General features: G+C 39.0%; 1 protein-coding gene across 6 annotated transcripts in view; it reads left to right on the top strand.

The window, feature by feature from the left end:
- QSER1 (glutamine and serine rich 1) overlaps positions 1–27,650 on the top strand; it is a 79,382-nt gene that overhangs the window by 7,207 nt on the left and 44,525 nt on the right. For all 6 annotated transcript variants that reach the window (XM_025879003.2, XM_073904790.1, XM_025879000.2 and 3 more), the window contains 2 exons: positions 26,695–26,807; positions 27,190–27,351. In XM_025879003.2, the coding sequence (XP_025734788.2) occupies positions 26,695–26,807; positions 27,190–27,351 (275 nt within the window). The remainder of the gene's footprint in view (positions 1–26,694; positions 26,808–27,189; positions 27,352–27,650) is intronic.

Genomic DNA, 27,650 nt, shown 5'->3' with positions numbered 1-27,650 from the left:
CTCACTGCATCATGTCATAGAACATTATTTTCTTGGTAGCATTATCACTTTCTGAAGTAATTTTGTAGATTTATATGTATTCTTTATTACTACCCTTTCCTCATCCCACTGCCATGAATAGAATGCATGTTCCATGAGAACAGGGATCCTGTCTGTCTTGTTCACATCTGTAGAAGGCAGTACAGAGTAGGGGTTGATAGCATAAACTCTGAAGTCGGAATTTTTGGGATTATATTTTGACTCCACTTGCAGTACGATCTTAAATAAGTTTCTTGTTCTCTCTGTGCCTGAGGTTCCTTGTATTAAATGAGGATACTTTGTAGAGTTCTTGAAAATTAAATGAGATAACTCAGAAAAGTGTTTAGAATGGTATCCACATTCTGTAGTATATAGAATAGCATGTAGGATATTAGCTTTATCGTTAGCACTTAGAACAGTGTCTGGCACATTGTAAGTGCCTAGTAAACATTCAGCAAATGAATTAAATAACTGTACTACTAGGCAGAATATTTGTTTCTTTATAAGAGTTACAAAAATTTTGGGATGCCTGGGTGGCTCAGTCGTTAAGCATCTGCCTTCAGCTCAGGTCATGATCCCAGGGTCCTGGGTTCCAGCCCCACATTGGGCTCCTTGCTCAGCAGGGAGCCTGCTTCTCCCTCTGCCTGCCACTCCCCCTGCTTGTGCTCTCTCTCTCTGTCAAATAAATAAAATCTTTAAAAAAGAGAGAGAGAGAGTTACAGAAATGCTTTGGAAACTTAGAAGGAAGAATTATATAAAGTTCAAGGAGCTCGTAGAAGCATTTGTCAGGTATATTGCATACAGCTGATCTGAATTATTGTTAATGCTGCATGAGTGTAGGGATTAACATGAAGAGGGAGCTTCCAAGCGCAAGTGTTACAAAGAGGGAGGAAGTGGAATCTGCTAGAGCAGTTAAGGACTGATCTTTGAACTGGCATAGCCTTACTTCTTCCACAGTCTACTGGTCAAAGCAGTCCTGGGCCCAGTGCAGAGTAAAGGGGGAGAGACTGTACAAAGGTGTGTTTCATTGGGGAGGTCATCAGGATACTACCACCACAGAGTGTTAGTGCTAGATTTGAGAGGGCTTTGATGACAGGCCATGGAGTGTAACTTCTACATCTCAATAGGAAGCTTTGAAAGGTTTTTGGGAAGGATGATGATGATAAGAGCAAAAAATAAAGTGTTGTAATAAGATTATTTTGGCAGGGGCGCCTGGGTGGCTCAGGCGGTTGAGCATCTGCCTTCGGCTCAGGTCATGATCCTGGAGTCCCGGGATTGAGTCCCACATCAGGCTCCCTGCTCAGCGGGGAGTCTGCTTCTCCCTCTGAACCTCCCCCCTCTCATGCTCTCTTTCTCTCTCTCTCTCTCATTCTCTCTCTCTCAAATAAATAAATAAATCTTTAAAAAAAAAAGATTATTTTGGCAGTTAAGTACATAACGCATTAGAATTGGCAGAGGGAGAAAACAGGATACCAAATGAGAGGCAATTCATCAGACCATACAGGAGGGAGGTTGTATTAGTCAAGGTTCTCCAGAGAAATACATGATTTGTTATGGATATGGATGGGGATATATATGATAACTGTGATATCTATCTATGATTTATTATGAGGAATTGGCTCACACAGTTATGGAGTCTGAGAAATTCCATGCTCTGCTCTTTGCAGTCTGGAGACCAGGAAAGCCTGTTGTGTAATTCAGTCTGAGTCCTAAGGTTTGAGAAACAGCGGAGCCCATGATGTATTTCTGAGGGCGGGAGAAAATGAGCTGAGATGTCCCAGCTCAAACAGTGAGGCAGGTCACAGAGGGCAGATTCGTTCTGGGGAAAAGGAGGCAAAAACAATGCTTAATCTGGGTATCCTGTGGCCAGCGAAGGTGACAAATAAAGTGAACCATCAGACATCCACCCTTATCAACTTTACACCTATCGGCATCTCTTTATTTTTTTTTAAGATTTATTAATTTATTTTAGGGAGAGGGCAGGGGGAAGGGCAGAGGGAAAGAGACTCTTAAGCAGACTCCACGCAGGGCTCAATCTCACAGCCCTAATATCACGACCTGAGCTGAAACCAAGAGTCGGATGCTCAACCGACTGCACCACCCAGGTGCCCCTATGCCTATAGCCATCTCTTTAAACTTTTCTTAATCTCCAAATAAAGATAAGATCATAATTTCTTCTAACATGATACAACTATCTTGTGTACAACTGAAAACATGCCAATCCCTTCCTCAGGAGAGCAGATGAAGTCCTTTGGTAATGTTCACTCTTCTCCTTGATATCCCATAACTTAAATACTAGGATGTAAAATTAACAATACTTTAAGTACTGTGGTAGAGAATCAGTACATCTTATGTCACACGATAAGGAAATAAGAGGAAAGAAAAAAATTTACACACAGACATACCAAAACATGAGAAAAATAAGGAGGAAATACTCAAGACAATTATAGTCCTTATTTCTTTAACTGGTTACATGCTCATAGCTGCTATTAATAACAAGCTCTTCCACTGCCCATTCTGTTTGCCTTCAGCCAGTATCTGTCTCAGCTGGTTGTGGTTCTTTACATGGTGGGGTGACCCAACCTTCATTTCTAAAGGGTCTTTACAATTATTAGTCCTGCTTGGATTTAGTTGTTGTAGTTTTCCATTGACTTTAGTCACAGGGCATGGTAATACTTGAGAGTCGCCTTAAGGGACCTCCTGTATTCCAGACATACTCATCCTTATTTACACTGTGGAGTATTTCAGTTTCCCCTTGATAGTCCAGATCATTCAGCCCATCCAACACTATGACTCCCTTCTTTGCCTGTTGGTTCAGTAGCATGAGGAACTCAGAGTAGCCAGATGGCAATCTTAACTTCCAGTCCAATAGAATCATCATTGGATCTTCTGATGAAGCAGTGTTCCTGCTGGACATTAGACCTCTAGGCCAGCAGAGCATTAAGCCACTGGAACAGGAAGTAAAAATTTGGCTAGTGGTTCACTAGCGATGTTAACGAGTGGTGACAGTCCCAAACTACCCCTTGATTCTCAGGCCCATGAAGCCTAGGTATCAGAGAAACAGTACTAGGCAACGGGATGCTGATTCAGAGCATATATAGCCTTCTAGAAAACCTTGCCCTCGTACTCAAGGTATTGCCACCTAGCTGGTACTAAAAAAGTCTTCAGAAGGCCATTCCACCATTATGTCAAGCCAACTGCTTCAGGTTGATGAGGAACATGGTGAAACCAGTGAATTCCATAAGAATGGGCCCACAGTTGTACTTCTTTTGCTGTGAAGTGAATTCCTTGATCAGAAACAATGCTGTGTTGGAATACCATAATGGAGCAGGTGTTGGCATTCCATAAGTCCACAGATGTTAGTTTTGGCAGAATCACTGAAAACAGGGAAGGGAAATCCGTATCCAGAGTATCTATTCAAGTAAGAACAAAATCTTGCCCCTTCCATGAGGGAAGCTGTTCAGTGTAGTCATCCTGTCACCAGGTAGCTGTCTAATCAACCTGGGAAATGGTGCCATATCAGGGGCTCAGTGTTGGTACCTGTTGCTGGCAGATTGGGTACTCAGCAGTGGCCATAAGCACATCAGCCTTAGCGTGGGGAAGTGCATGTTGCGGAGCCCCTGCATAACATCCATCCCTGCCACCATGGCCACTTTGTTCATTAGCCCAGGGTTGGCTGAGGAAGGAGGCTCTCTGGTATCCACAGACCAGGTCATTCTATCCACTTGATTAAAATTTTTCTCTGCCGAGGTCACTCTTTGGTAAGCATTCACATAGAAAACAAATATCTTCAATATTTTTTACCCATTCAGACATGTATCCATATACCTTTCTTTGTCACCAGTTTTCCAATTATGTTCCTTCCAAGCCTGGCCATCCAGCCAAACTATTGGCTGCAGCACATGAATCAGTATATAATTGCTCATCTGGTCATTTCTCTTTTCAAGCAAAATGGACATCCAGGTACACTGCCTGATGTTCTGCCCACTGGGAGGATTTCCCTTTACCACTGTTCTTCAAAGATATCCCAGAAAGGGGCTGTGGTGCTACAGCTGTCTATGTTAGGTGGTACTTAACATATCTTGCAAGACTACTTATAAACTGGGCCCAAGTCTTTTCTTCCTCTATCAACTGATTGTAAGGGTACTTGTAAGGGTACAGGCTGGAAGAAAGAAGGCAGTGTAGCAGGAACAGGGACCATGGGCATTTGGGCCACTTTTTTGTTTGTTTGTTTAAGATTTTATTTTTAAGTAATCTCTACATACAATGTGGGGCTCGAACCTACAACCCTGAGATCAAGAGTAGCATGCTGTACTGACTGAGCCAGCCTGGTGCCCCTGGGCCCCATCTTAATATAACTTGTATCTTCAGGGCCTGCTTGGGCCCAGTCATGTATATACCAATTCCATTTGATGATGGAGTATTGCTGTGCATGCCCATCTTTATGGCTTTTTGGGTCAGATAACACCCAGTTCATGATTGGTATCTTGGGTCCAGTGGTAACTTGGGGGCCCATGATTAAATGTTCAGTTTCTATTGAGGCCCAGTAACAGGTCAAGAGAGGTTTTTCAAAAAAAGTAGTTATCTGTAGATGGTGGCAGGGTCCTACTCCAAATCCTAAAGATCTGTGGTTGTGATCCACCTATAGGGGCCTGCCAAAAGCTCTAAACATCATCCCTGTCTGTTGCTGACACCTGAAAGACCAATGGATCTGTTGGACCATATGGCCCAAGTGGCAGAAGAGTTGGCACAGCAGCCTGGACCTGTTAAACAGCCTTTCTTGTCACTCAAAACTAACAGCTTTTGGGTCATTTGGTAGATGGGCCAGAATAACACACCCAAGTGGGGAATATATTGCCTCCAAACTCCAAAAAGTCCCACTAGGTGCATCTTCTGCATCTTTCTTGGTTGTACGAAGGCCAGAGACAACAATTTATCTATCCTTCACCTTAGTAAGGGTATCTCAACATATCTCGTACCACTGGACCCCTAGAATTTCACTGAAGTAGAATGCCCCTGAATTTTAGTCTGATTTATTTCCCACCCTGTGATATGCAAATGTCCTACCAATAAGTCTAGAGTAGTTGCTACTTCTTACTCATTATGTCCAATCAGCATTAATATTATCAATGCAGTAGGCCTGTGTGATATCTTGTGGAAGGGAAAGGTGATCAGGATCTGTGTGAACTAAATTATGACTCAGAGGTAGAGAGTGAAAAACCTGAGGTAAGACAGTAAAAGTGTATTGCTGGCTTTGCCAGCTGAAAGCAAACTGCTTATGGGCAGGTATGGAGAAAAAGGAATTTGCCAGATCCATAGCTGCATACCAGATACTAGGGAATGTGTTATAATTTGTTCGAGCAATGAAACCACATCTGATACAGAAGCTGCAATGGGATTCATCACCTGGTTGAACATAACAGTAATTTGCTGTTTGTTTTCTTCTGCATAGGCCAAATAGAGATGAATGGGGATATGGTGGAAATCACCACCCCTGCATCTTTCAAGTCCTTGATGGTGGCACCAATCTCTGCAGTCCCTCTAGGAATTTGGAATTGTTTTGGGTTTAATATTTTTTGAGGTAGAGGGAGTTCTAATGGCATCCACTTGGCCTTACCCTCCATAATTACCCTCACTCCACAGGTCAGGGAATCAATGTAGGAATTCTCTGAGCTATTAAGTTTGTCATTCCAATTATGCATTCTTAAACTAGGGAAAATAACCATAGAACAGGTTCAAGGACCCACTAGACCTACTGTGAGATGGACTTGAACCTGATCTCCATAAGCCTCTACTCTTGACTAGTGGGCTACAGTGATATTTTGGGTCACCTGAAATTAGTGTCAGGTTATAGCCCATATCCAGTAGTTCCTGAAAGGTCTGACATTATTTCCTTTTCTCTGATACACAGTTACCTTGGTAAAAGGCCATATGTAGGTCCCTTTGGGGAAGGCTGGGAGAAAGATTAACAGTTTATGTTTTCAGTAATGGACTCTGCTCTCCATTATGGTAATCATGTCTGCCTTGCTTTTGGTGGTTGAGTGACTTTTGGCCCAGCCATCCTGGAGTCTAATGACTCACATTGTGTTTAGGTTTCCCAATTAATTGACTGCAGTTTCTATGGTAAGATTTGGCCCACAGAGACAGAGACAGGTGGTCATAGAGCTCTTCAAGGATGCCAGGACTCCCCTCGCAAATTTATTCTTCACAGTATTGGTGGAAGGTATGTCTTCTGGACCTTCCCAATGTGGGGAAGTGGGTCTTGACAAATCTACTGGAACATTGCAATCTCCATAAGCCTTTGAATCCCTTCCTCTACATTAAACCAAGGCATGTTGGCACTTGCAGTTCACTCATGGTGGCCACCTTTTAGTCCATTCTTCAGCTAACCAACCAAACTGCTAGAGCCTTTTCTGACTCCCTAAGCTGCGGCATTAAATGCAGAATCTCTGCTTAGTGAGCTCATGTCAATAAATTTTTTTTTTTTAAAGATTTATTTATTTTGAGAGAGAATGAGAGAGAGAGAGTACATGAGAGGGGGGAGGGTTAGAGGGAGAAGCAGGCTCCTTGCTGAGCAGGGAGCCCGATGTGGGACTCGATCCCGGGACTCCAGGATCATGACCTGAGCCGAAGGCAGTCGCTTAACCAACTGAGCCACCCAGGCGCCCTCATGTCAATAAATTTGACTATGTCAAAAACGTCATAAATCGGGCGCCTGGGTGACTCGGTTAAGCGACTGCCTTCGGCTCAGGTCATGATCCTGGAGTCCCTGGATTGAGTCCCACATCGGGCTCCCTGCTCTGCAAGGGGCCTGCTTCTCCCTCTAACCCTCCCCGCTCTCATGTACTCTCTCTCTCTCTCTCATTCTCACTCTCTCAAAATAAATAAATAAATCTTTAAAAAAAATGTCATAAATCAAACTATGTTTCTTCCACCGCTAGATCCACACACATACCCATTCCCACACATGGTCCTCAGATTTCTGTCTATAAAATAGAAATCCAAGTAGGTCTTTTAGACTGTAACACACTTTGTCATGAACCTAACATACTGTACTTCACCTTTAGGGACCTGCTAAGACTTGAGTCTAGTTTAGGTCTAAAAGCAAAGAGAGGTGGGTAGGGGTGGGTCCTGAGGAGAATCAGCATTATCTTACATAGCTCGTGCCTCAGGGGGAGGTCATTACAGTCATCAGGCAGTGCATGGTTCATCCCTTCAGATGGAGGGAGAAAGGATGCCTCCCCTGGGGGTGGGAAAACCTCTTCCATTGGTAAAGAAGACTGGTAAGAATTTAGAGGCCCAGTGTCCCCAGCTTCATCTCTCTTCCCATACCTCCTCATCTCAACTTCTAGGATCTCATCTTTTCCCAATCAGTGCCCTCACTTTAACAGTAGGCACGGTGTGAGGCTGAGAGTTCAACTCGCGTTGTCATTCAGCCAGTCACAGGATGAGGTTCTGCACTGATTTTCAGCACTTTCAGCCCAGTGGCTACAGGAGGTAAGGCTCTCTCTCCTTCAGGAACACCTAGAAGCTCTTAGGTCATTTATGGTGCCCTAGAGCTGGGAATTCAAATCCCTGAGCTCATCCCTTTTTTTCACCACTTTGTCCAATGACATTAGGAACAACCAACCAATGTCATTATATTCATTAGTTTTCCAAAAATGTTTGAAAGTATATACCGAGTCATTTAGCTCCTTGCTGCTTATAAGGGGAGTATCCAGTGCAGGTATTTTGGAGACCTCTAAGTTCATGCCATGGACCATCAGTGCTCTTTACTTCTGGAAATAATCATTCACATTGTTAAATCTAATCAGATTACAGAGCCAATTGCAGAAACCCCAGAACCATTTCAGAAAACTCATCCTTAAAATTCTGTTCCTCTAGAACCACTCTTGATACCAGAATCTGTATTGGTTAGTGTTTTCCAGAGAAACAGAACCAATAGAATGGATATATACATGTACACAAACACACATATAAATGGAAATTTATATAAATATAATGGAATTTTATCGTGAGGAATTGATTCATGCACTTATGGAGGCTGAAAAGTCTTATGATCTGCTGTTTGCAGTCTGGAGAACCAGGAGAGCTGGTGGTATAATTCAGTCTGAGTCATGAGGCCTGGGAACCAGGGGAGCCCATGGTGTCAATCCCATTTCAAGTGCAGGAGGAAATGAGATGTCCCAGCTCAAGTAGGTGAGGCAGGGAAAAAGGCCAAATTCCTCCTTCGTCCACCTTTTGTAGCATTTAGGCTCTCAATGGGTTGGATGATGCCCACCCACATTGGGAAGGGTCATCTGCTTTTACTGAGTCCACTGATTCAAATGCTGATCTCACCCAGAAATAGTCTTACAAACACCCCCAGAAATAATGTTTAATTTGGGTAACCTATGGCCAGGCCAGTTGACATATAAAATTAACCCTCACAGAGGGGATAGGAGATTGGTAGTAATAATTGGTATAGAAAGGATGAGATGGATGTAAGAGACCTTAAAGATAAAATTGGTTGAGGTTGTTGAAAGGGTACATGTTAAAAGGTGAAATACTGACCTTTTTCTGGTGACTAGAAAAAGAATGGTATAGTAAAGAGAAGTAGAAATGTTAATTCATTTTGGTCAACAGATATGCCATGCACCTTTTCTAGGCATTGGAAATTCAGTGGCAATTAAGACAAAATCTGGTGGCACCTGGGTGGCTCAGTCAGTTAAGCATGTGCCTTTGACTTGAGTTATGATCCTAGGGTTTTGGGATCGGTTCTCTGCTCAGCAGGGAGTCTGCTACTCCCTTTCCTCCTGGCTCTTGCTCTCTCTCGCTATCTCTGTCTCTCTCAAATAAATAAATAAAATCTTAAAAGACAAAATCTGTTCTTGTAGAGCTTACATTCTTGGGGTGGGATGGGATATCAGGCAAGCAAATAAACAAGAAAATTTTCTGCTTGTGGAATTAGCATTTCCCTGAGATCTGAGGAAAGAGCATGTACAAATGTCCTAAGGCAGAAACAGGTCTGGTAATTCCCTTCCCTGACATGATCAGTGTTGTCCAATTTAAGAGTTCTTCAGATCACCCGTAGGGCTTGTTGAAACACAGGTTGCTGGGCCTAGACCCAGAATTTCTGAATTTATAGATTTGGGGTGAAGCCCAGTAATTTTCTATGCGATGCTAATGCTGTTTGTCATCTTATCATCCTTGCCTTCTTGACATTCTTAATCTCTCCTTAAAGTATTTGTCCTCATTTGACAAGACCAGAAAAGTGAATATGGGAATCTGAATAGACATTTGTATAGAAGACAATAGTAGAAACTCAGAGGTTAAGGTTTCTGAGGATGAAGAGTAGGTAGCTGAGAACTGAAGTTAGCTGTTGGTGATAACTAGCATTTATTGAATACCTACCATGTGCCTGGCACTGTTCTGATACTTATGTTGCCTCATTTAATTCTCACAAGTCTGTGAGATAGGTACTATTGTTAGCCCATTTTACAGAAACTAAGCAAAGAGCTGTTAATTAACTTGTTCAGAATCACACTGCTAGTCAGTGGCAGAGGCAGGATTTAAACCATGAAGTGTGACTTCGGAGACTTCTGTTAATCACGGGGTGTTCTGACTCTCAGAGAAAACTTGGGTGGGAATTTAGGATGAAGTAGAGTTGGCAAATGGAAAAGAAGTCAGAGCCATTAGTGATGGGAGACTTTTAAGAAGAATGTTAACTCTCTTGGGAGTTAACATGTATGCTGGAAGGTTATACTTTCTCTGTTACTTCAAAAATTAGACTTATTTTCCTACATACTTTCATGAAGCTTTGGAAGAAATTTGGATATATGAGTTTATCTCAGATTGAATGGTTGCCATAAGATAAGGGAATTTCCAAGATGTTTACCAAGCACGTCTAAATGCTCGGGAGCTTGGGATACATCAGTGAACAAAACCAAGATCCCTGTCTTGTAATTTCACTGGGGTATGTGGAGTATGAGACAGATGATAAATAAATATAACTGTAAATTATCTAGTATGTTTGGAGGTGATAGAAGGAAAAGAAAACAGGGTAAGGAGGAATGGAAGGTGGGTTGGGGGCAGTGCAGATTAAATAGTTTGGACTGGGCAGGCTAATTGCAGTAGTGATATGTGAACAAGGACTTGAAGGCAGTAATCTGAAAAAAGAAGAAATATTTTACAGTGAGAAGCAGGGTATTTCAATAAGGGTGTTTTGGTTTTGTTTTTTTGGCCACCAATTCAAATGAGACTACAAGTTTTGTTTTAAAAAATTGCCTACTCCTTTGCTAAATTTGCTTACAAAAAAATCTTAATTCTTTGTTACATATTTATCCTTTGTTGCTGCTACTGCTGTTTTCAATTTTAGCAGTGTGCTAGATGACTTCGTGTGACCGGGCTGCCGCGATCCGTTTCCTAATTTTTACTCAGGCCCGTCTAGCTCGGCCTTTCCAGTCTAGGCCTTTGCGATTGCAGTCAGTTCTCTTTTTGTTTGGTCAATAGTAAGCATTTGTTAACCAGTGTGCTAGCTGTATGCTAATATGTGTGGACATATTGCATAATATGAAGGGGTAAATGGGAGGACACGGGCTTGTTTTCCTTTCATTTTTTGTAGAACATGACCACAGATTCTCCCTTGCCCTCAGTCTCTTTTATCTCTGAATGAAACACACATTTTTCATTGTTCCTTGGACAGCTACAGTAGGAACGCTCTTATCTTGGGGTCTTTGAGCTGTTTCCTCAGCTAGGAGCACTCTTCCCTCTGATAATCGGCATGGCTTTCTCCCATCACTCATTCAGTTCAAAATGTCACATTAAGGTATACACCTCTCCATCACTGTGTAGCCTATACTCTGCTTTAAGTTTCTCCATAGCACTTATCAATCCTTGATATTAAATATTTCTCTGTGCTTTTTTATTGTTGGTCCATCTTCACTAACTTGGGTGTTTCTTGACTGTCTACCTTGAGCAGTTGGGGTTTTTTCTGCCATGTATCCATCATATAATAACTCCATAAATAATGATTTACTAAAGAATAATTAATTCTAGGACACCGTGGGTGGCTCAGTCGCTTAAGCATCCAACTCTTGAAGGCAATAATCTTTTGAAAAGAGAAGAAATATTTTACAGTGAGAAGCAGGGTACTTCAATAAGTCTCGGCTCAGGTCATGATCTCATGCGTCGTGAGATCCGGCCCTGCTTTGGGCTCCGCGCTCAGCAGGGAGTCGGCTTGAAGATTCTCTCCCTCTGCCCCTTCCCCCACTTATGCACATGCATACTCTCCCTCTCTCTAAAATAAATAAATCTTTTTTAAAAAGAATATATTTAATGCTGGCATATATTCTGCTTTGATTTGTTATCTCATATTCAGATTTAAACTTGGCTTCCATAAGTTTAAGGTTCTTTAGGAATTCTGACCATGTAGCTTGTCCTATGTTGGTAGGCCTGTAGGCATTTATGGGGTATAACTAAGCATAAAATAATGAAATTTTCATATGACTTCATCATTCTCAGTACTGTGTGATGACTGATCCTATTTAAATAACTTGAGACCAGATTTATCTAACCCAATGAAGCATGACAAACAAAGAAATGTGGATAAGCTAAAATACTTTTGCTTGGATCTGCTTAAATTAAATGGCTTAACATTTTAAAACATTTCTCATATCGAGCAAACTGGAAAATGAATATTACTCTGGTAAAGCAACTGGTAGTATTCTCACTTAAATAGACATTAGACTAAGTCAAAGTTTGATTTGCCCAGAGCCACAAAGGGTCTAGTAGAAAAATGCCAAAAATAAAAGTATGAACAATTTGGAAGGATAGGATATAAGTAGAACTGTGACTACACAGAAAACAAAACCAGAGATGGTGTTTTGTCATTGTTTAATATCTCTGTATTACCTTTTTTTTTTTTAACAAGAGCAAGTTTGGGCTCAATCTGATCCTTTGTAACATGCAATGATTAATTGCTTCTAAGACTTAAAAATTATGTTTTAATATAGCATAGGAGATGATGGTTTCAAACGTGCTATTAAAAGGTAATCTGGTATATCAGCTAATTAACCTTGATCTGTTGTGCACCTTATGGTCATTTTAGCATCATCCTCATAAAGTATGCTTTGGAGTGAGTATGAATGTTATTCACACTTAACAGACATGTTTATAAAAATTTTTAAGATAGTAATCTTATAAATTATAAAATTGTTTTTACCTATTGTTTCAAAATATGGTGTATGCCTTTCCTTTAATGTTTATTATAATTTCTTCCTTTGCATTAATCATTTTTGTGAACCAGTAGTCCAGAATGTGAATTAGCCACTTGGAAGTTTATTTTTTCTACTACAGAGAATAACAGTTTTATTAAGGAAAATTTCCAACCAAACACATTTAGAGAGAATGATACAATGACCCCTACTTATTCATTAGCCAGCTTTAAAAACTTCAACACATTGTCAGTCTTGTTTCATATATACCCCCACGTACTTTCTCTCCCTACTTTGTATTTATTTTGTATTATTTCTTTTTTTTTTTTTTGTATTATTTCAAAGCAAATTTCAGGCTATGTGTGTGTCTCTTTCAACCATAGTATGTCTCTGAAAGATACACTTAAAAATTTTTTTTAACATAACTATAATATGTAGGATATTTTAAGGCAGCCTAAGCATTCTACCTGCTTTAGTATCTAAATCAGTCTTAAGATAGTATAAATAATATAATGCAATTACAATGATAGAAAATAGTAGTGGTTTTATAAGTCTTTGGTTAATGGGCTTACAAATTTCTGGAAATATCCTTAAGGAAAAAGAAGTGGCAAAACTTTTGAGTTTATAGAAAATTTCCAGTTAATTTTTATTAAAATTTGTAGAGAAGAAAAAATAGTATATTGAGTGTCAAAGTGAGTATTATAACTTTGGATTTTGATTCACCTGAAAATCTTTTTCTCTACTCTATAAAATATTATTAGGTTTTTATATTAAATCAAAGGTATGTAAATATTTGTCTAGAAATCTAGTGCATAAATGTGAATTGTTATGATAAATGTGTATCTTTAGACAGACTTGACTTACCTAATGCCAGAAATCCTAGACCGTGTTAATAATGAACAAAATTGTGATACAGTAAAAGTTCAGCTGTACTAGTTTCTCATAAAAGGAAGAAATTTAATTTGGTAAGGGAACTAGGCCACAAACAATAAAATACAATGAAGAAGCTAAAATAAAAAACATTTCGGGCGCCTGGTGGCTTAGTCGTTAAGCGTCTGCCTTTGGCTCAGGTCATGATCCCAGGGTCCTGGGATTGACCCCCGCATCCGGCTCCCTGCTCCCTCTCCCACTCCCCCGTCTTGTGTTCCCTCTCTTGCTGTGTCTCTCTCTGTCAAGTAAATAAATAAAATCTTTAAAAATAAATAAAATAAAATAAAAAACATTTCATGGCACCTATACATTTGAATCCTGGAAATTTGAACTGTGTTACGTGTTGTGAGAAAACCAGCTGCATGCTTGTTCATTTCTAGTAATTTCTTCAGAGCCTGAAATGAGATATAATCATCCAGGGCCCACATGACCATTTTTGTCTACCTCTTAAATGAATATGTTAATGTCTGGACATTAGTAGTAGTTAATACATTGCAACAATTTGAATCACAAAATAATTTGCTTTGACAGATGTATTTGGGGTTTTTTCCCCCTGGTTTTCTTTTTAAATTTTTTTTAATTCAAGTATAGTTGACATATAGTATTATATGAGTTTCAGGTGTACAACATAGTGATTTGACATTTATGTACATTATGAAATGTTTACCATGATAAGTGTAGTTACCATCTGTCCCTATACAAAGTTATTGCAGTATTATTACTGGCTGTATTCCCTATGCTGTTCTAGTCATCCCTGTGACTTATTTATTTATGTATTTTATTTTTAGAGAGAGAGAGAAAGACAGAAAGAGCGTGTGTGGGGGGAAGGGCAGAGGGAGTGGGAGAGAGAATCCCAAGCAGGCTCCACACCCAGCACAAGCCCATCCCGGGGCTCAATCCCAGGGCTCAATCCCAGGACCCGGAGACCATGACCTGAGCCAAAATCAAGAGTCGGATGGCTAACCAACTGAGCCACCCAGGTGGCCCTGGAAGTTTGCCTTTTTGTTTTGTTGATGGTTTCCTTTGCTGTGCAAAAGCTTACTAGTTTATTATAGTCCCAGTTGTTTATTTTTGCTTTTGTTTCCCTGGCCTAAGGAGACCGATCCAGAAAAATATTGCTAAGGCTGATGTCTAGAAGTTTACTGCCTATGTTTTCTTTCAGGAGTTTTATGGTTTCGTGTCTTAATATTTAGGTCTTCAATATATTTGAGTTTATTTTTATGTATGGCCTAAGAAACTGGTCCAGTTTCGTTCTTTTGCATGTAGCCATATAGATGTATTTCTTCTAAAAGAAAAGTTTTCCAGAAAAATACTGGAAATGGGAAAAGTTGGATCTGAAAATTTTGTCTTTGTTCAAAGGAAAGGTCAGTAATGCAGGTGATGACAGAAATAAAAAAGGAAGATGATGAAATGGAATTTTGGAATTGTGTCCAGCCCAGGCTGTGGTGTCTCTTGTTATGAACACAGCCAAGCATATGCCACATCACCATCACATTTCATTTATTTCCTGACAGAACAACAGACGGAAACTCTTCATATCCTTGACTTTGGCATCGTTTTTCTTGGGCATCTGTTACAAATGCCAAAATCTGTCTCTCTTTGTGTGAATGATGTTTGGAACTGATAGACTGATTTTTTAATATGCTCTACCACACCACTAGGCAGGAAATACCATACTAGTCTTCATTTCACCTTAGTGAAAAGAAAAACACCTGTTTAACCAACTTTAGTGTATCTTTTGTATAAAATGAAATAGGATTGTTTTGGTAAAGATCATTAAAGATTTATGGAACAGTTAAATTTACTTATCTCAACAAATCATACTTGTTTTAACAATAACTCGTTGGTGGGGCACCTGGGTGGCTTAGTCGTTAAGCCTTCAGATCAGGTCGTGATCCCAGGGTCCTGGGATCAAGCCCCGCATCGCGCTCCCTGCTCAGCGTGAAGCCTACTTCTCCCTCTACCACTCCCCCTGCTTGTGTTCCTTCTCTCACTGTGTCTCTGACAAATAAATAAAATCTTTTTAAAAAACAAACAATAATTTATTGGTACAAAGTACCAATTGCACTTCCTTTACACTAATTATCAGTTAAGGGCCCTGCCTGAAACATAATTTTATTCCTTTGATTCATGTTAATGAGGGGCTCAGTTTTATAGCTGGGGGCCAGGGTTAAGGGAACCAAAAAAGGTTAATGAGACTTTGAATGAGTTGTAGCTGTGTGAAGCCACATCTAGGCCCATGAAGGGGGGCAGGGGGCTACAAGTTATTGGAGCCCAGAAGGAACTATAGTCGTAGATGGATGCAGCTTGGCTGGAATCATGGTTGTGATGGAGAGATTGGACAAATAATACTCAGACTCCTCTCTTCTGCCTTCTGATGTTCTACAGAACCCACTTCTAATGGCCCTAAAGAGCCTACATGATACAGTGAATAGGAGTTACCTGTGCTCATTTACAAATGAGCAAATGAAGTCTCAAGCTATACATTGCCCATTTCCTTAGAGATAGTGAATCTAAGCCAGATTTTTCCAGCTCTTTTTTTTTTTTTAAGATTTTATTTATTTATTTGAGAGGGAGAGAATGAGAGACAGAGAGCACAAGAGGGAAGAGGGTCAGAGGGAGAAGCAGACTTCCTGCTGAGCAGGGAGCCCGATGTGGGACTCGATCCCGGGACTCCAGGATCATGACCTGAGCCGAAGGCAGTCGCTCAACCAACTGAGCCACCTAGGCGCCCCTCTTTTTTTTTAATTAACAGCTTTTTTGAGATTTAATTTACGCACCATAAAATTCTCCTATATTGTGTACAGTGATTTTTAGTATATTTACATCATCACAGTCTAATCTTCCAACCTTTTCATTACCCCAAAAAGAAACCTTGTGCCCATTTATAATCACTCCTCATTCTCACCTCTAGCCCTAGGCATTAGTCCATTTTCTGTGTCTTTAGATTTGCCTTTTCTGGGCATTTCATATAAATGGAATAATAAAATACATGTTCTTTTGTGTCTGGATTTTGTGACTAAGCATAATATTTTAGAGATTCATCCATGTTGTAACATGTATCAGTACTATAAGTACTTAATAGCAGAATAATATTCCATTGCATAGATGTAGCTCATTTTGTTTATCCATTCACTAGTTGATTTATATTTGGTTGTTTTGAGTTTTTGGCTTTTGCAAATAATGCTGCTGTGAACATTTGCATAAAAATATTTGAACATATGTTTCATTTTCCTTGGGTAGATACCTCGTAATGGAATTGTTGGGTCTTTATGGTAATTCTATGTTTAACGTTTTGAAGAACTACTAAATTGTTTTCCAAAGTGACTGCACCATTTACATTCCCACCAGCAACATATGAGGGTTCTAGTTTCTCCACATCCTTGTCTACCCCCTCCGCACACGTTCTCCCTTTCAAAGAAAAAGATGTAAGCTGAGATCAAGAGTCAGATGCCTAACTGACTGAGCCACCCAGGGGCTGATTATTCTTATACCTCAGGTTTTTTTTCTTAATTCTCAGACTATGATTAGCTAAAATAAAATACTTGACATTTAGGTATGAGTGGGACAGCCATGGTAGAGTTCCACAAAGAAAGTTAATTACATGAACTCCATGTGATTTATCTCTGTACTCAATTTTGAAGACATATTTTATACTAAAGAATAAATACAGTATGATCGATTAAGTAAAAATATTAAGCTTGACTCAGAATATGAGTTAATACAAAGAGCATTAGGTTTCATAAATAGGAAAATGAAGACTCTACAAGATTACATGTTTTGCTGAAAGTCTTCTAGTGTTGTTTGCAGAATCAGGACTGAAATTGGGGCCTCCTAACTTCCAATCCAGGGTTTTTATCTTTCTCAACTATGAAAAGTTTAAAACCATATTTTCAAAGCTTAAAGAGAATTTTGTTCTTATTATACCAGAATATCTATATCTTCAGTGGCCAAATTCTTTTAACACTGAGAAGAGAGTAATAGGGCTACTTAAGGTGGGGTACCTGGGTGGTACAATCCGTTGAGTGTCTGACTCATGGTTTGGCTCAGGTCGTGATCTCAGGGTCATGTGATCGAGCCCTGTGTTGGGCTCCATGCTCAGTGCAGAGTTTGCTTGAGACCCTCTCCCCTTCTCCCTCTGCCCCTCCCTGCCTTGCTCTCTCTCTCTAAAATAAATAAATAAATCTTTAACAACTAAATAGGACTGCATAAGGCAAAATCATTCATTCAGTGCTTAAGTAATTTATTACTTGTGTGCAAGTCCTGGCTTGTTTCCCTGGGATTTAACATATTTCATGGAACTTTTGCTAATTGATTTTAAAACTTGGAATGTGTTTCTTTTTTTTTTTTTAAAGATTTTATTTATTTATTTGAGAGAGAGAGAATGAGAGATAGAGAGCACGAGAGGGAAGAGGGTCAGAGGGAGAAGCAGACTCCCTGCTGAGCAGGGAGCCCGATGTGGGACTCGATCCCGGGACTCCAGGATCATGACCTGAGCCGAAGGCAGTCGCTTAACCAACTGAGCCACCCAGGCGCCCTGGAATGTGTTTCTTAATTACTATGGACATGAAAGTATGCTACCCAAGGAGTAGATTTGTATGTATGACTATCAGGATATAAACCATAAGATAGCTTATTCTCAGTAACACATTCAAAAACTTTTTTTTCTTATGATCATATATCATCACTGCACAAACTGTCATTTAGATGAGATTTTTTGTTTCCAGTTTCTCATCTGCTTTACGACTTAATTTTCTTGCTAAACATATTAAATTAAAATTAAGAAGTATAGGGGCATGTGGGTGGCTTAGTCAGTTAAGCATCTGACTCTTGATTTTGGCTCAGGTCATGATCCCAGGGTTGTGAGAAGGAGGCTTGGCACTGGGCGTGGAGCCTACTTGAGATTCTTTCTCCCTCTGCCTCTTCCCCCCCCCCAACCATCTCTCTCCCCCTCTCAAAAATATAAATAAAAAAAATTAAGAAGCTTAGGGAAAAAATGTTCATATTTAAGATAGAGGGTAGTAACTGAATAATGTTTTGGTTCATTTTAATTTTTAGGAAAATAACAGTTTTTAATTTGGCATTTAAGTGACAGCAACTGAAGGAAGGTGATACTACCCCCTGCAAAATTCTGATCCTTCTTATCTTCAACACTGAAACTCCCCTACTTTGAGTGTGTGGAGAGAGGATAGAAGATTGAAGTTTCATGCTAGGCTAAGAATATGAAGATTGAAACAATAGTGACTCTTATCTCTTGGCTCCTTCCTCTTCTCTAGGCCTTAGCTCCTGTAATTTTTGGAGTATGTATGTATAGTATAAGTTCTCTCTTTCTCCCTACCACCCATCCAGGCCTGGGGGGCTAGGAAGGACTCTAGCAGGTTAAGTCCTATATTAAATAAATGAACATTTATTCAAAGATCTTACATTGGCTCAAATATGGGAATTTGTTGACCATGTTTTGAGATGTTTTTTTTTTCCAGGATGATCTTTTTTTTTTAAACTTGGCTTTTGTGGGACTCCTGGCTGGTTGAGTCAGTAGAGCATGTGACTCTTGATCTCGGAGTCATGAATTCAAGCCCCACATTGGGCATAGAGATTACTTAAAAATCTCAAAAAAAAAAATCTTTTAAAAACTTAAAAAATCTGGCTTTTGTTTAAAGAAATAAACAATGTCATGGCGCCTGGCTGGCTCAGTTGGCAGAGCATGTGACTTTTATTATTTTTAAGATTATTTATTCATTTTTTTAGAGAGATATAGTGTGAACATGAGTAGGGGAGGGCCAGAGGGAGAGAATTCACAAGCAGATTCCCTGCCAAGGTGCAGAGCCCACCACTGGGCTCAATCCCTGGACCCTGAGATCATGACCTGAGCTGAAATCAAGACTTGGATGCTCAACTGACTGAGCCACTCAGGTACCCTGAGCATGTGACTCTTAATCTTGGGGTCATGAGTTCTAGCCCCACGTTGGGTATAGAGATTAGTATTGGGAAAAAAAAAAACATAATCCAAAACCATAAAGTAAACTTTTAAAAAAATTTTAAAAATAATGTCAACAAACCAGTGACTATCAGATTTTTATAAGGCTTAAAATCTTCCAGGTTTTGCCATTAGGAGCTCTTCTAATTGGCTTCTCTGTCCCCTTGACATGCCATTGTTGTTTTTATTTATTTATTTATTTATTTACCCCTTAACATGCCCTTGTAAATGTAGGGGTTTTCCCCCATCTTTCCTTTTTTTTCCTGAGCACTTTCTTACTTTCTGGTATTATAAGATGCTCCAGATTCATATCTTTTGTATTTCCTGCCCCAGTACTAGAATGACCCACCCATTTCTTCAAGGAACATTGGTTCCTTTTTCTTGAAGTGTATGGTATTAGGAACCATTATCTGGGTAAGAAGTATGCTCTTTGCAACCAGGGAGTCTTCATTTCTAGGCTCCGTCAGCTGACAGGACAAGAAAATAGATGTGTGTAGATTGTTGTATTTTTTAATTTTTTAAAAAGATTTTATTTGAGAGAGAGAGCACACAAACGGGGAGGAGGGGCAGAGGGAGAGGGAGAGGTAGATTACCTGCTGAGCAGGGAGCCCCAACACCGGGCTCAATCCCAGGACCCCAGGATCACAGCCTGAGCCAAAGGTAAATGCTTAACCAACTGAACCAACCAGGCACCCCTAGATTGTTTTAATATAAAGCATGATTGCTATGATAATTTGAAAAGCAGATAAAATGGTAATATTTTGAAAATAACAGCTGGCTATTTAGTTGTTTATTATTAAAGAATTTCAAATTATACTCAAAATGAGTAGCAAAAGAATAAAGTTAGACTCCTACCTTACGCTATGTACAAAAATTAATTCAAAATGGGGTTATCTGGATGGCTCAGTCAATTAAACATCCAACTGTTGATTTCACTCAGGTCATGATCTCAGGGTCATGGTATTGAGCCCTGCATTGGCTCCCCATTCAGCAGGGGTCTGCTTGAGGATTCTCTCCTGCTATCCCTTGCATGTTCTCTCTCTCTCAAATCTTAAAGATTTTATTTATTTATTTGATAGAGCACAAGCAGGGAATGGCAGGCAGAGGGAGAGGGAGAAGCAGGCTCCCCACTGAGCAAGGAGCCTGATGCGGGGCTCAATCCCAGGACCCTGGGATCATGACCTGAGTCGAAGATAGATTCTTAACCAACTGAGCCACCCAGGCGCCCCCACAAATAAATAAATCTTTAAAAAAGAAAAAAGATGTTCAACATCATTAGGTAAATGCAAATCAAAGCCACAATGAGGTACCATTTCATGCCTACTAGGATGGCTATTATAATAACAACACAGGCTGTAAGAAGTATCAGCAAAGATGTTGAGAAATTGTAATCCTTAACCATTGCTGGTGGGAATGTAAAGTGGTACAGCCATTTTGGTTGGCCATTCTTCAAAAGTTGAACATGTTTGAGTTGTCATATGATTAAAAAATTCCACTCCTAGGTATATACCCAAGAGGAAACACATCCACACAAAAACTTGTTCACGATTGTTCATAGCAGCATAATTCATAATAGCCAAATAGTGGAAACAACCCAAATGTCCGTCAACTTATAAATGGCTAAACAAAATGTATATCTATACAATGGGATATGGTTTAGCCATAAAATGGAATGAAGTACTGTTATATCCATTTTGTAACATGGATGACCCTTGAAAACATTATACTAAGTGGACAAAGTCACAGAAGGCCTACATAATATGATTCCATTTTTGTGAAATGTTTTGAGTAGGCAAATACATAGAGACAAAGTAGATTAGGGATTGCCTGGGGTTGGGTGGAGGGGGATATGCAGAGTGATACTAATGGTACAGGTTTATTTTTGAGGCAATGAGAATGTTCTAAAATTAGATTATGGTTCTGGTTGCATAATTTGAATATTCTAAAAATGCACTGATTTGTACACTTTAAAAGGATCACTTTTAAGGTATGTGAATTACATATCAATAAAGCTGTAATTTTAAAAAAATTTAGAACAAAATAAGAAAAATGAGAAACTTAGGGATAAATTTAACAAAATACTTGCAAGAATTTTGCACTAAACACTACAAAAGACTGCTGAGAGAAATTAAAGACCTAAATAAATATACTCATGGATTAGAACACTCAGTACTTTTAAAATGGTAGTTTTCCCCAAATTGACGTATATATAGATTCAGTGAAATGTTTTGTAGAAATTGACAAGCTACCTCTAAAATTTGTATGAGAATACCCGGCATGGCCAAAGTAATTTTGAAGAACAAGATTGGAATTTTGTACAACCTGAATGAATCATTTATCAGGCTGTGTGTTATTGGCCTAAGAACAAACATTGATATAGCAAAATAGTTAAGAAGAGAACCACAAATATATGGCTAGTTGATTTTTTTTTAAGAGATGCCATGGCAATTCAATAGGTAAAAACAGTTTTTTTCAATATAGAATACTGAGACAATTGCATAACCAAATTTTTAAGAAATGAATCCCAAGACTTACCTCACACCATGTACAAAAAATTAATTCCAAGTGAATCATAGACCTAAATGGGAAAAGTAATACTATAAAACTTCCAGAAGGAATCAGAAGAGAAAATCTTTGAGCTATTGGAGTAGGCAAAGATCTCTCAGCAACAACAGCAAAAATAAAATTCATAGAGGCGCCTGGTTGGCTCAGTCAGTGGAACATGCAACTCTTGATCTTGGGGTTGTAAGTTCGAGCCCCAGGTTGGGTGTAGAGATTACTTAAACATAAAATCTTTAAAAAAAAAAAATGGTTTTGGGGCACCTGGTGGCTCAGTTGTTAAGCGTCTGCCTTCAGCTCAGGTCATGATCCCAGGGTCCTGGGATTGAGCCCTGCATTGGGCTCCCTGCTCCACGGGAAGCCTGCTTCTCCCTCTCCCACTCCCCTTGCTTGTGTTCCCTCTCTCGCTGTGTCTCTCTCTGTCAAATAAAGAAATGAAATCTTAAAAAAAAATTTTTTTTAATGGTTCTGTTCTGACTACATTGTTATAAGGATGAAAGCCACAGAGTGGGAGAAAATATTTGGAAAACATATATCTCACCAAGGATTTGATTCTAGAATATATAGGCAAAACCTAAAACTCAATAATAAGAAAACAACCCAATAAAAAATATGCGAAAGATTTGAGTAGATATTTTACCAAAGATTTCTGCATGGTAGACAAGCAAATGTTGCTCCTCATTCGTAGTTATTAAGGAAATACAGATTAATACCACAGTGGAGGGGCGCCTGGGTGGCTCAGTCATTGTCTGCCTTCGGCTCAGGTCATGATCCCTGGGATCGAGCCCCGCATCAGGCTCCCTGCTCAGTGGGAAGCCTGCTTCTCCCTCTCCCACTCTGCCTATTTGTGTTCCCTCTCGCTGTCTCTCTCTGTCAAATAAATAAATAAAATCTTTAAAAAAAAATAAATAAAACCACAGTGAAGGAGGCGCGTGGGTGGCACAGTCAGCTAAGCGGCTGACTCTTGTTTTTGGCTCAGGTCATGATCTCAGGGTTGTGAGATTGAGCCCCACATGGGGCCCTGCATTCAGCATGGAGTCTGCTTAGGACTCTCTCCCTCTCTCTCTGTCCCTCCCCACTCAAATAAGTGTTAAAAAAAAAAAAAAACCACAATGACGTACCATTGCACACCAATTAGAATGGTTAAAATTTTTAAACAGAAAAGAAACAACTTACAAATTGATAATACTTAGTGCCAGTGAGGATGCAGAGTCAGACCACATACATTACTGGAGGAATGCAGAAAGGATAGCCACTTTGGAAAATAGGCAGTTTCTCTAAAGTTCAACATTACCATGTATCTAAGCCATCCCCCGCCCAGGTATTTAGTCAAGTGAAATGAAACCTTATTTTCACACAGAAACTTATGCATAGGTTTATGGCACCTTTATTCAGAATTGCTAAAAACAGGAAAGAACCCAAAGGTCCTTAAACTGTTAATGGGTTTCAAAAAAGCACTAACCTCTGATGCGTCCATATAACAGGATGCTGCTCAGCTATAAAATGTAGTGAATTACTGATAAAATAAAAACATCCATGAATCTCAAAGACATTAAGCTAATTGAAAGTAGCCAGACACAAAAGGCTACATATTAAATGATACTATTCATTCCACATTTTGGAAAAGGCAAAACTATAAGGACAGAGAACAGATCCTTGGGAGATGGTGGGAGGAGTTCACTGCCGAGGGGGAGGGGGAATCTTGTGTAAGGATGGGACTGTTCTCTCCCTTAGTTTTTGCAGTATTTATGTACTTGTCCAAACTCACTGACCTGTACACTGGAAGGGGTGAATTTTATTGTATGCAAATTATACCTTAATTTTTGAAGTTTAAAAAATGAATCTTTACCCTTATCTCAAAAAATTTATAGATCTGGGGCGCCTGGGTGGCTCAGTCGTTAAGCGTCTGCCTTCGGCTCAGGTCATGATCCCGAGGTCCTGGGATCGAGCCCCGCATCCGGCTCCCTGCTCCGCAGGAAGCCTGCTTCCTCCTTCTCCCACTCCCCCTGTTTGTGTTCTCTCTCTCGCTATGTCTCTCTCTGTCAAATAAATAAATAAAATCTAAAAATATATATATAGAGAGAGAGTTCTAAACATAAACGTTAAAACTTGAAGAAAATGTAGGTGAATATATTAGTGACACTGTAAGTACTGACTTTATAAAAAAATATAATCAGGTTAATCAAAAATTAAAATTTTGTTAGTCAAACTCAGAAGCAGAGAGTGGGATGGTGGTTGCCAGAGGCTAGGGGAAGGGGGAAATGAGGAGTTGTTCAAAGGATATAAAGTTTCAGTTATTCAAGATGAATAAGATCGGGAGATCTGCTGTAGGACATAGTGCAGGTATCACGTGCTTTGTTAAATGGAGAGATTTCATGTTAAATGCTCTTATTACCACAATAAAACTAACTGATGAAAGCTTTTTATTTAAAGACACTAAAAAATAAAAAGGCAAGTCATTAGATTGGAAGAAAACATTCACAGTACATATATCTGACAAAAATGTGAATCCAGAATATAAGAAAAACTCTTAAAACCCAATAGGAGAGCTAACTTAACCCGCTTTTTTTAAAGGCAAAAAAATGGAATAAACTTGACAAGAAGAGCTGAAAAAATAGCCTGTCAGCCTATAAAAACATGCAAATTAAACCATGAAATACTACTACACCTACCTAGGATGGCTAAAATCAAAAAGACTGATGGGGTGCCTGGGTGGTGCAGTCGATTAAGTGGCTGACTCTTGGTTTTGGCTCAGATCATGATCTCGGTTGTGGGATTGAGCCCTGCGTCGGACTCCACGCTGAGCACACAGTCAGCTTGAGACTCTCCCCCTCTCTCAGCCCTTCCCACTCATACTCTCTCTCTTTCTAAAACAAATAAATAAATCTTTTTTAAAAAGGAAGACTGAAAACATCATGTCATGACAAGAATGTAAAACAAAAATGGAATGTTGATTCATTACTGATGGTAATGTAAAATGGTACATGCACCTATTTTATGACCCTGTAATTCCACTCCTAGATATTTAACTTAAGAGAAATGAAAATATATGTCCATGAAAGACTTGTATACAAATGTTCCTAGCAGGGAATATAGTCAATAATATTGTAATAACGTATGGTGACAGATGGTAACTACATGTGTCATGGTAAGCATTTCATAATGTATATAATTGTTGAATCACTGTGTTGTACACCTGAAACTAATATTATATGTCAACTATACTTCAATTTTTTTTAAGTCTACAGTAATATATTTTTGAAGTGTAAGATATATGCACTTTTGAAAAATATGAAAATATAAGTATATATATCATGTACATGAGAGGGAGAAAAGGGGGGAAAGCTCATTTTTATTTTATAGAAGACGACTACCTTTTAAATATTAAAAGAATGATGTAATTAGAAAGCTACCAGTTCCAGTCTCCAGTGTGATAATTGAATTAAAGATCATTAGTGGATGATGTCTGAAACCTTTGGCTGTTGGGCATAAGATATTTACAGTCTTAAAGTAACACCTCATAATTGCATTTCAAAGGAGAAAAAGTAACTACATGGAGAGATCTGACACATGTACCTTAACCACTTCAAGTTTGGCATCACCAATAATGAGACAGACAGACATGTGCATCCTCATGTGATGCAATAAGAAGTACAAAATATCACTTAACGTACTTCTCATGAGGAATCAATCAGAGAGAGCCAGAATTTGGGATAGTCTACATTCAACTGACTTGGATTCCTCAACAACAACGTCTGTGCCATGAAATCAAGACAAAAGGGATCTGAGATTAGAGGCACTATTCTCAATTTAAAGAGACATAACCAAGTGGAATTCTGGGCTTGATTGGATTCTACATAGAAAGAGCCTTAAGGGGCGCCTGGGTGGCTCAGTCGTTAAGCATCTGCCTTCGGCTCAGGTCATGATCCCAGGGTCCTGGGATCGAGCCCCGCATTGGGCTCCCTGCTCAGCAGGAAGCCTGCTTCTCCTTCTCCCACTCCCCCTGCTTGTGTTCCCTCTCTCGCTGTGTCTCTCTCTGTCAAATAATAAATAAAATCTTAAAAAAAAGAAAGAGCTTTAAAAATCCCAAACATTTTGGCAACAATTGGGAAATTGGAATATGACCTCTATTACATACTATTACTGACTTAAGGTTAAATTTATTCAAGCCTAATAATAATAATTGGCTGTATAGAAGAATGCCTGATTCCTAGGAGATACAGCTGAAGTATTTTAAAGATGTAGTGTCGTGTCTGCAAGTTATTTTCAAGTGGTTTAATAAAAGAAGTGTGTGTGTGTTTATATCTGTGTATAAAGAAAAATAAAACAAAGGTGAAATGTTAACAATGATTGAGTCTTAAGTAACGGGTATAAGTTTTTCATTGGACTATTTCAATTTTTCTGTGGGTTTAAAATATTCAAAGTAAAAAATAAGTAAATAAATAAAATATTCAAAGTAAAAATCAAGAGGAGAAAAAATATCTTGTTCTGAATTACTCTCAAAGTGTCCAAACTTGAAATTTTCTAGGTGAGTTATTTTAATTATCAATTAATATGAGTTATCTGATATTCCATAGAATGTTAGAATTAGAGGGACTTAAGAGATTATCTTGTCCAGTCCTTCATTCACACAGATGAGAAATTTAGTCTGACATTAATTAAGTCCCTTACTGAAATCACACTGTAAGCCAGAGGTAGAACTTGGACAGTGAACTCAGCTGTCCCGTTTTTCAGGTTATTGCTCTTCCTACTGTACCTTGTCTCTTCTCTCCCAGTAAAAGGAAGTCAAGTTGAATTAAGGAAAATACTATGCATCATAATTTTTCTTCCTAGTATATCGTCAGTATATTTTCCCCATGTTGACAGTGTTGTCAGACTGTGTTTGATCTATTGATGTGTAGGTCAGGAATTTAGTCAAAGACTTCTGCCACTTTTGATAATTGCTCTCCTAGAGATGTTTTGATCCTGTTGTTTGAGCTATGTGTTTTTGGTCACTTATTTTTTATTATCCTTTAGTTTAAGCTATGAAGAAGGACATCCCTCACACTCTGAAACAGATCTCCTTCAGAGACAGACTTTTGCAGCCTCTCATCAGCTTCCTGGATACGCTACCACACCTCAGGCAACTGGTAAAAATGCTCTTGTAAAACGAATCTGGCTACATTTAGTGATTAAGAAGAAAAATCAGTTTTTCACATATTGGGCTATGAATGTGGGCAGGACATAATGGAGCCGTGGGAAAAGTGAAAATGAAAATGAAATCAAAAGCTTTGTCCTTTACTGATAGAGGATATCTATATAATTGGTGAGGAGATCTTTTTTCATAGATCTTTGGGGATTTTAAATTATAACTAAGTCAAACTAATATTTGTTTGCTATTTCAAAACAGTTTAGGGTTATAGAGCTTTTGGCCTCAAATTTCAGAGATTCCTTTTTAAAATAAGAACAGAAATAACAATTTTATATTAATACATATTTTTACTTTATGATCTATTTTATCTTCAAATGTAGGTCTTTCTGGAATATTTGATACTAGTGTGAACAGCGCCAGCACTAACACTAAAGAATCTTCAGTGATGAACTTTCTGTCTGCTGTTGAATCCCGAACTGCTCAGGCTGCTTCTTCAGGAACTACTCTTTTACCACAATTCAGGGCTCCATCCTGGCAAACAGGTGATTCTTTGTTTTCAGAATTTTTAAGTCCAGACAAAATACTGATAAAAATACACTTTTTATGGCATTGTCATTATGTAGTGTGGCTGAGAATAATTAACTGACTTTTCAGTGAACTTTAAAACCTGGAATTTTTCCACAATTTTACATTGGACAGAATTCAAATTTATCACTCTGGTGAAAACTAACAAGTTGAAGAAGGTAATTATTAAATATAAACCCTAGATATAAAGTTCTTATCTGGCAATTTAAGTTAAGGTTACTTGTCTACTTAATAGAAGCAAACATTCAGTTTCTTT

The sequence above is a fragment of the Callorhinus ursinus genome, unplaced genomic scaffold (genome assembly GCF_003265705.2).
Source record: "Callorhinus ursinus isolate GAN/ISIS: 27379988/994484 unplaced genomic scaffold, GSC_fseal_2.0 scaffold21, whole genome shotgun sequence".
NCBI classification, from domain to species: domain Eukaryota; kingdom Metazoa; phylum Chordata; class Mammalia; order Carnivora; family Otariidae; genus Callorhinus; species Callorhinus ursinus.
This window is presented reverse-complemented; position numbering and strand designations above follow the sequence as displayed.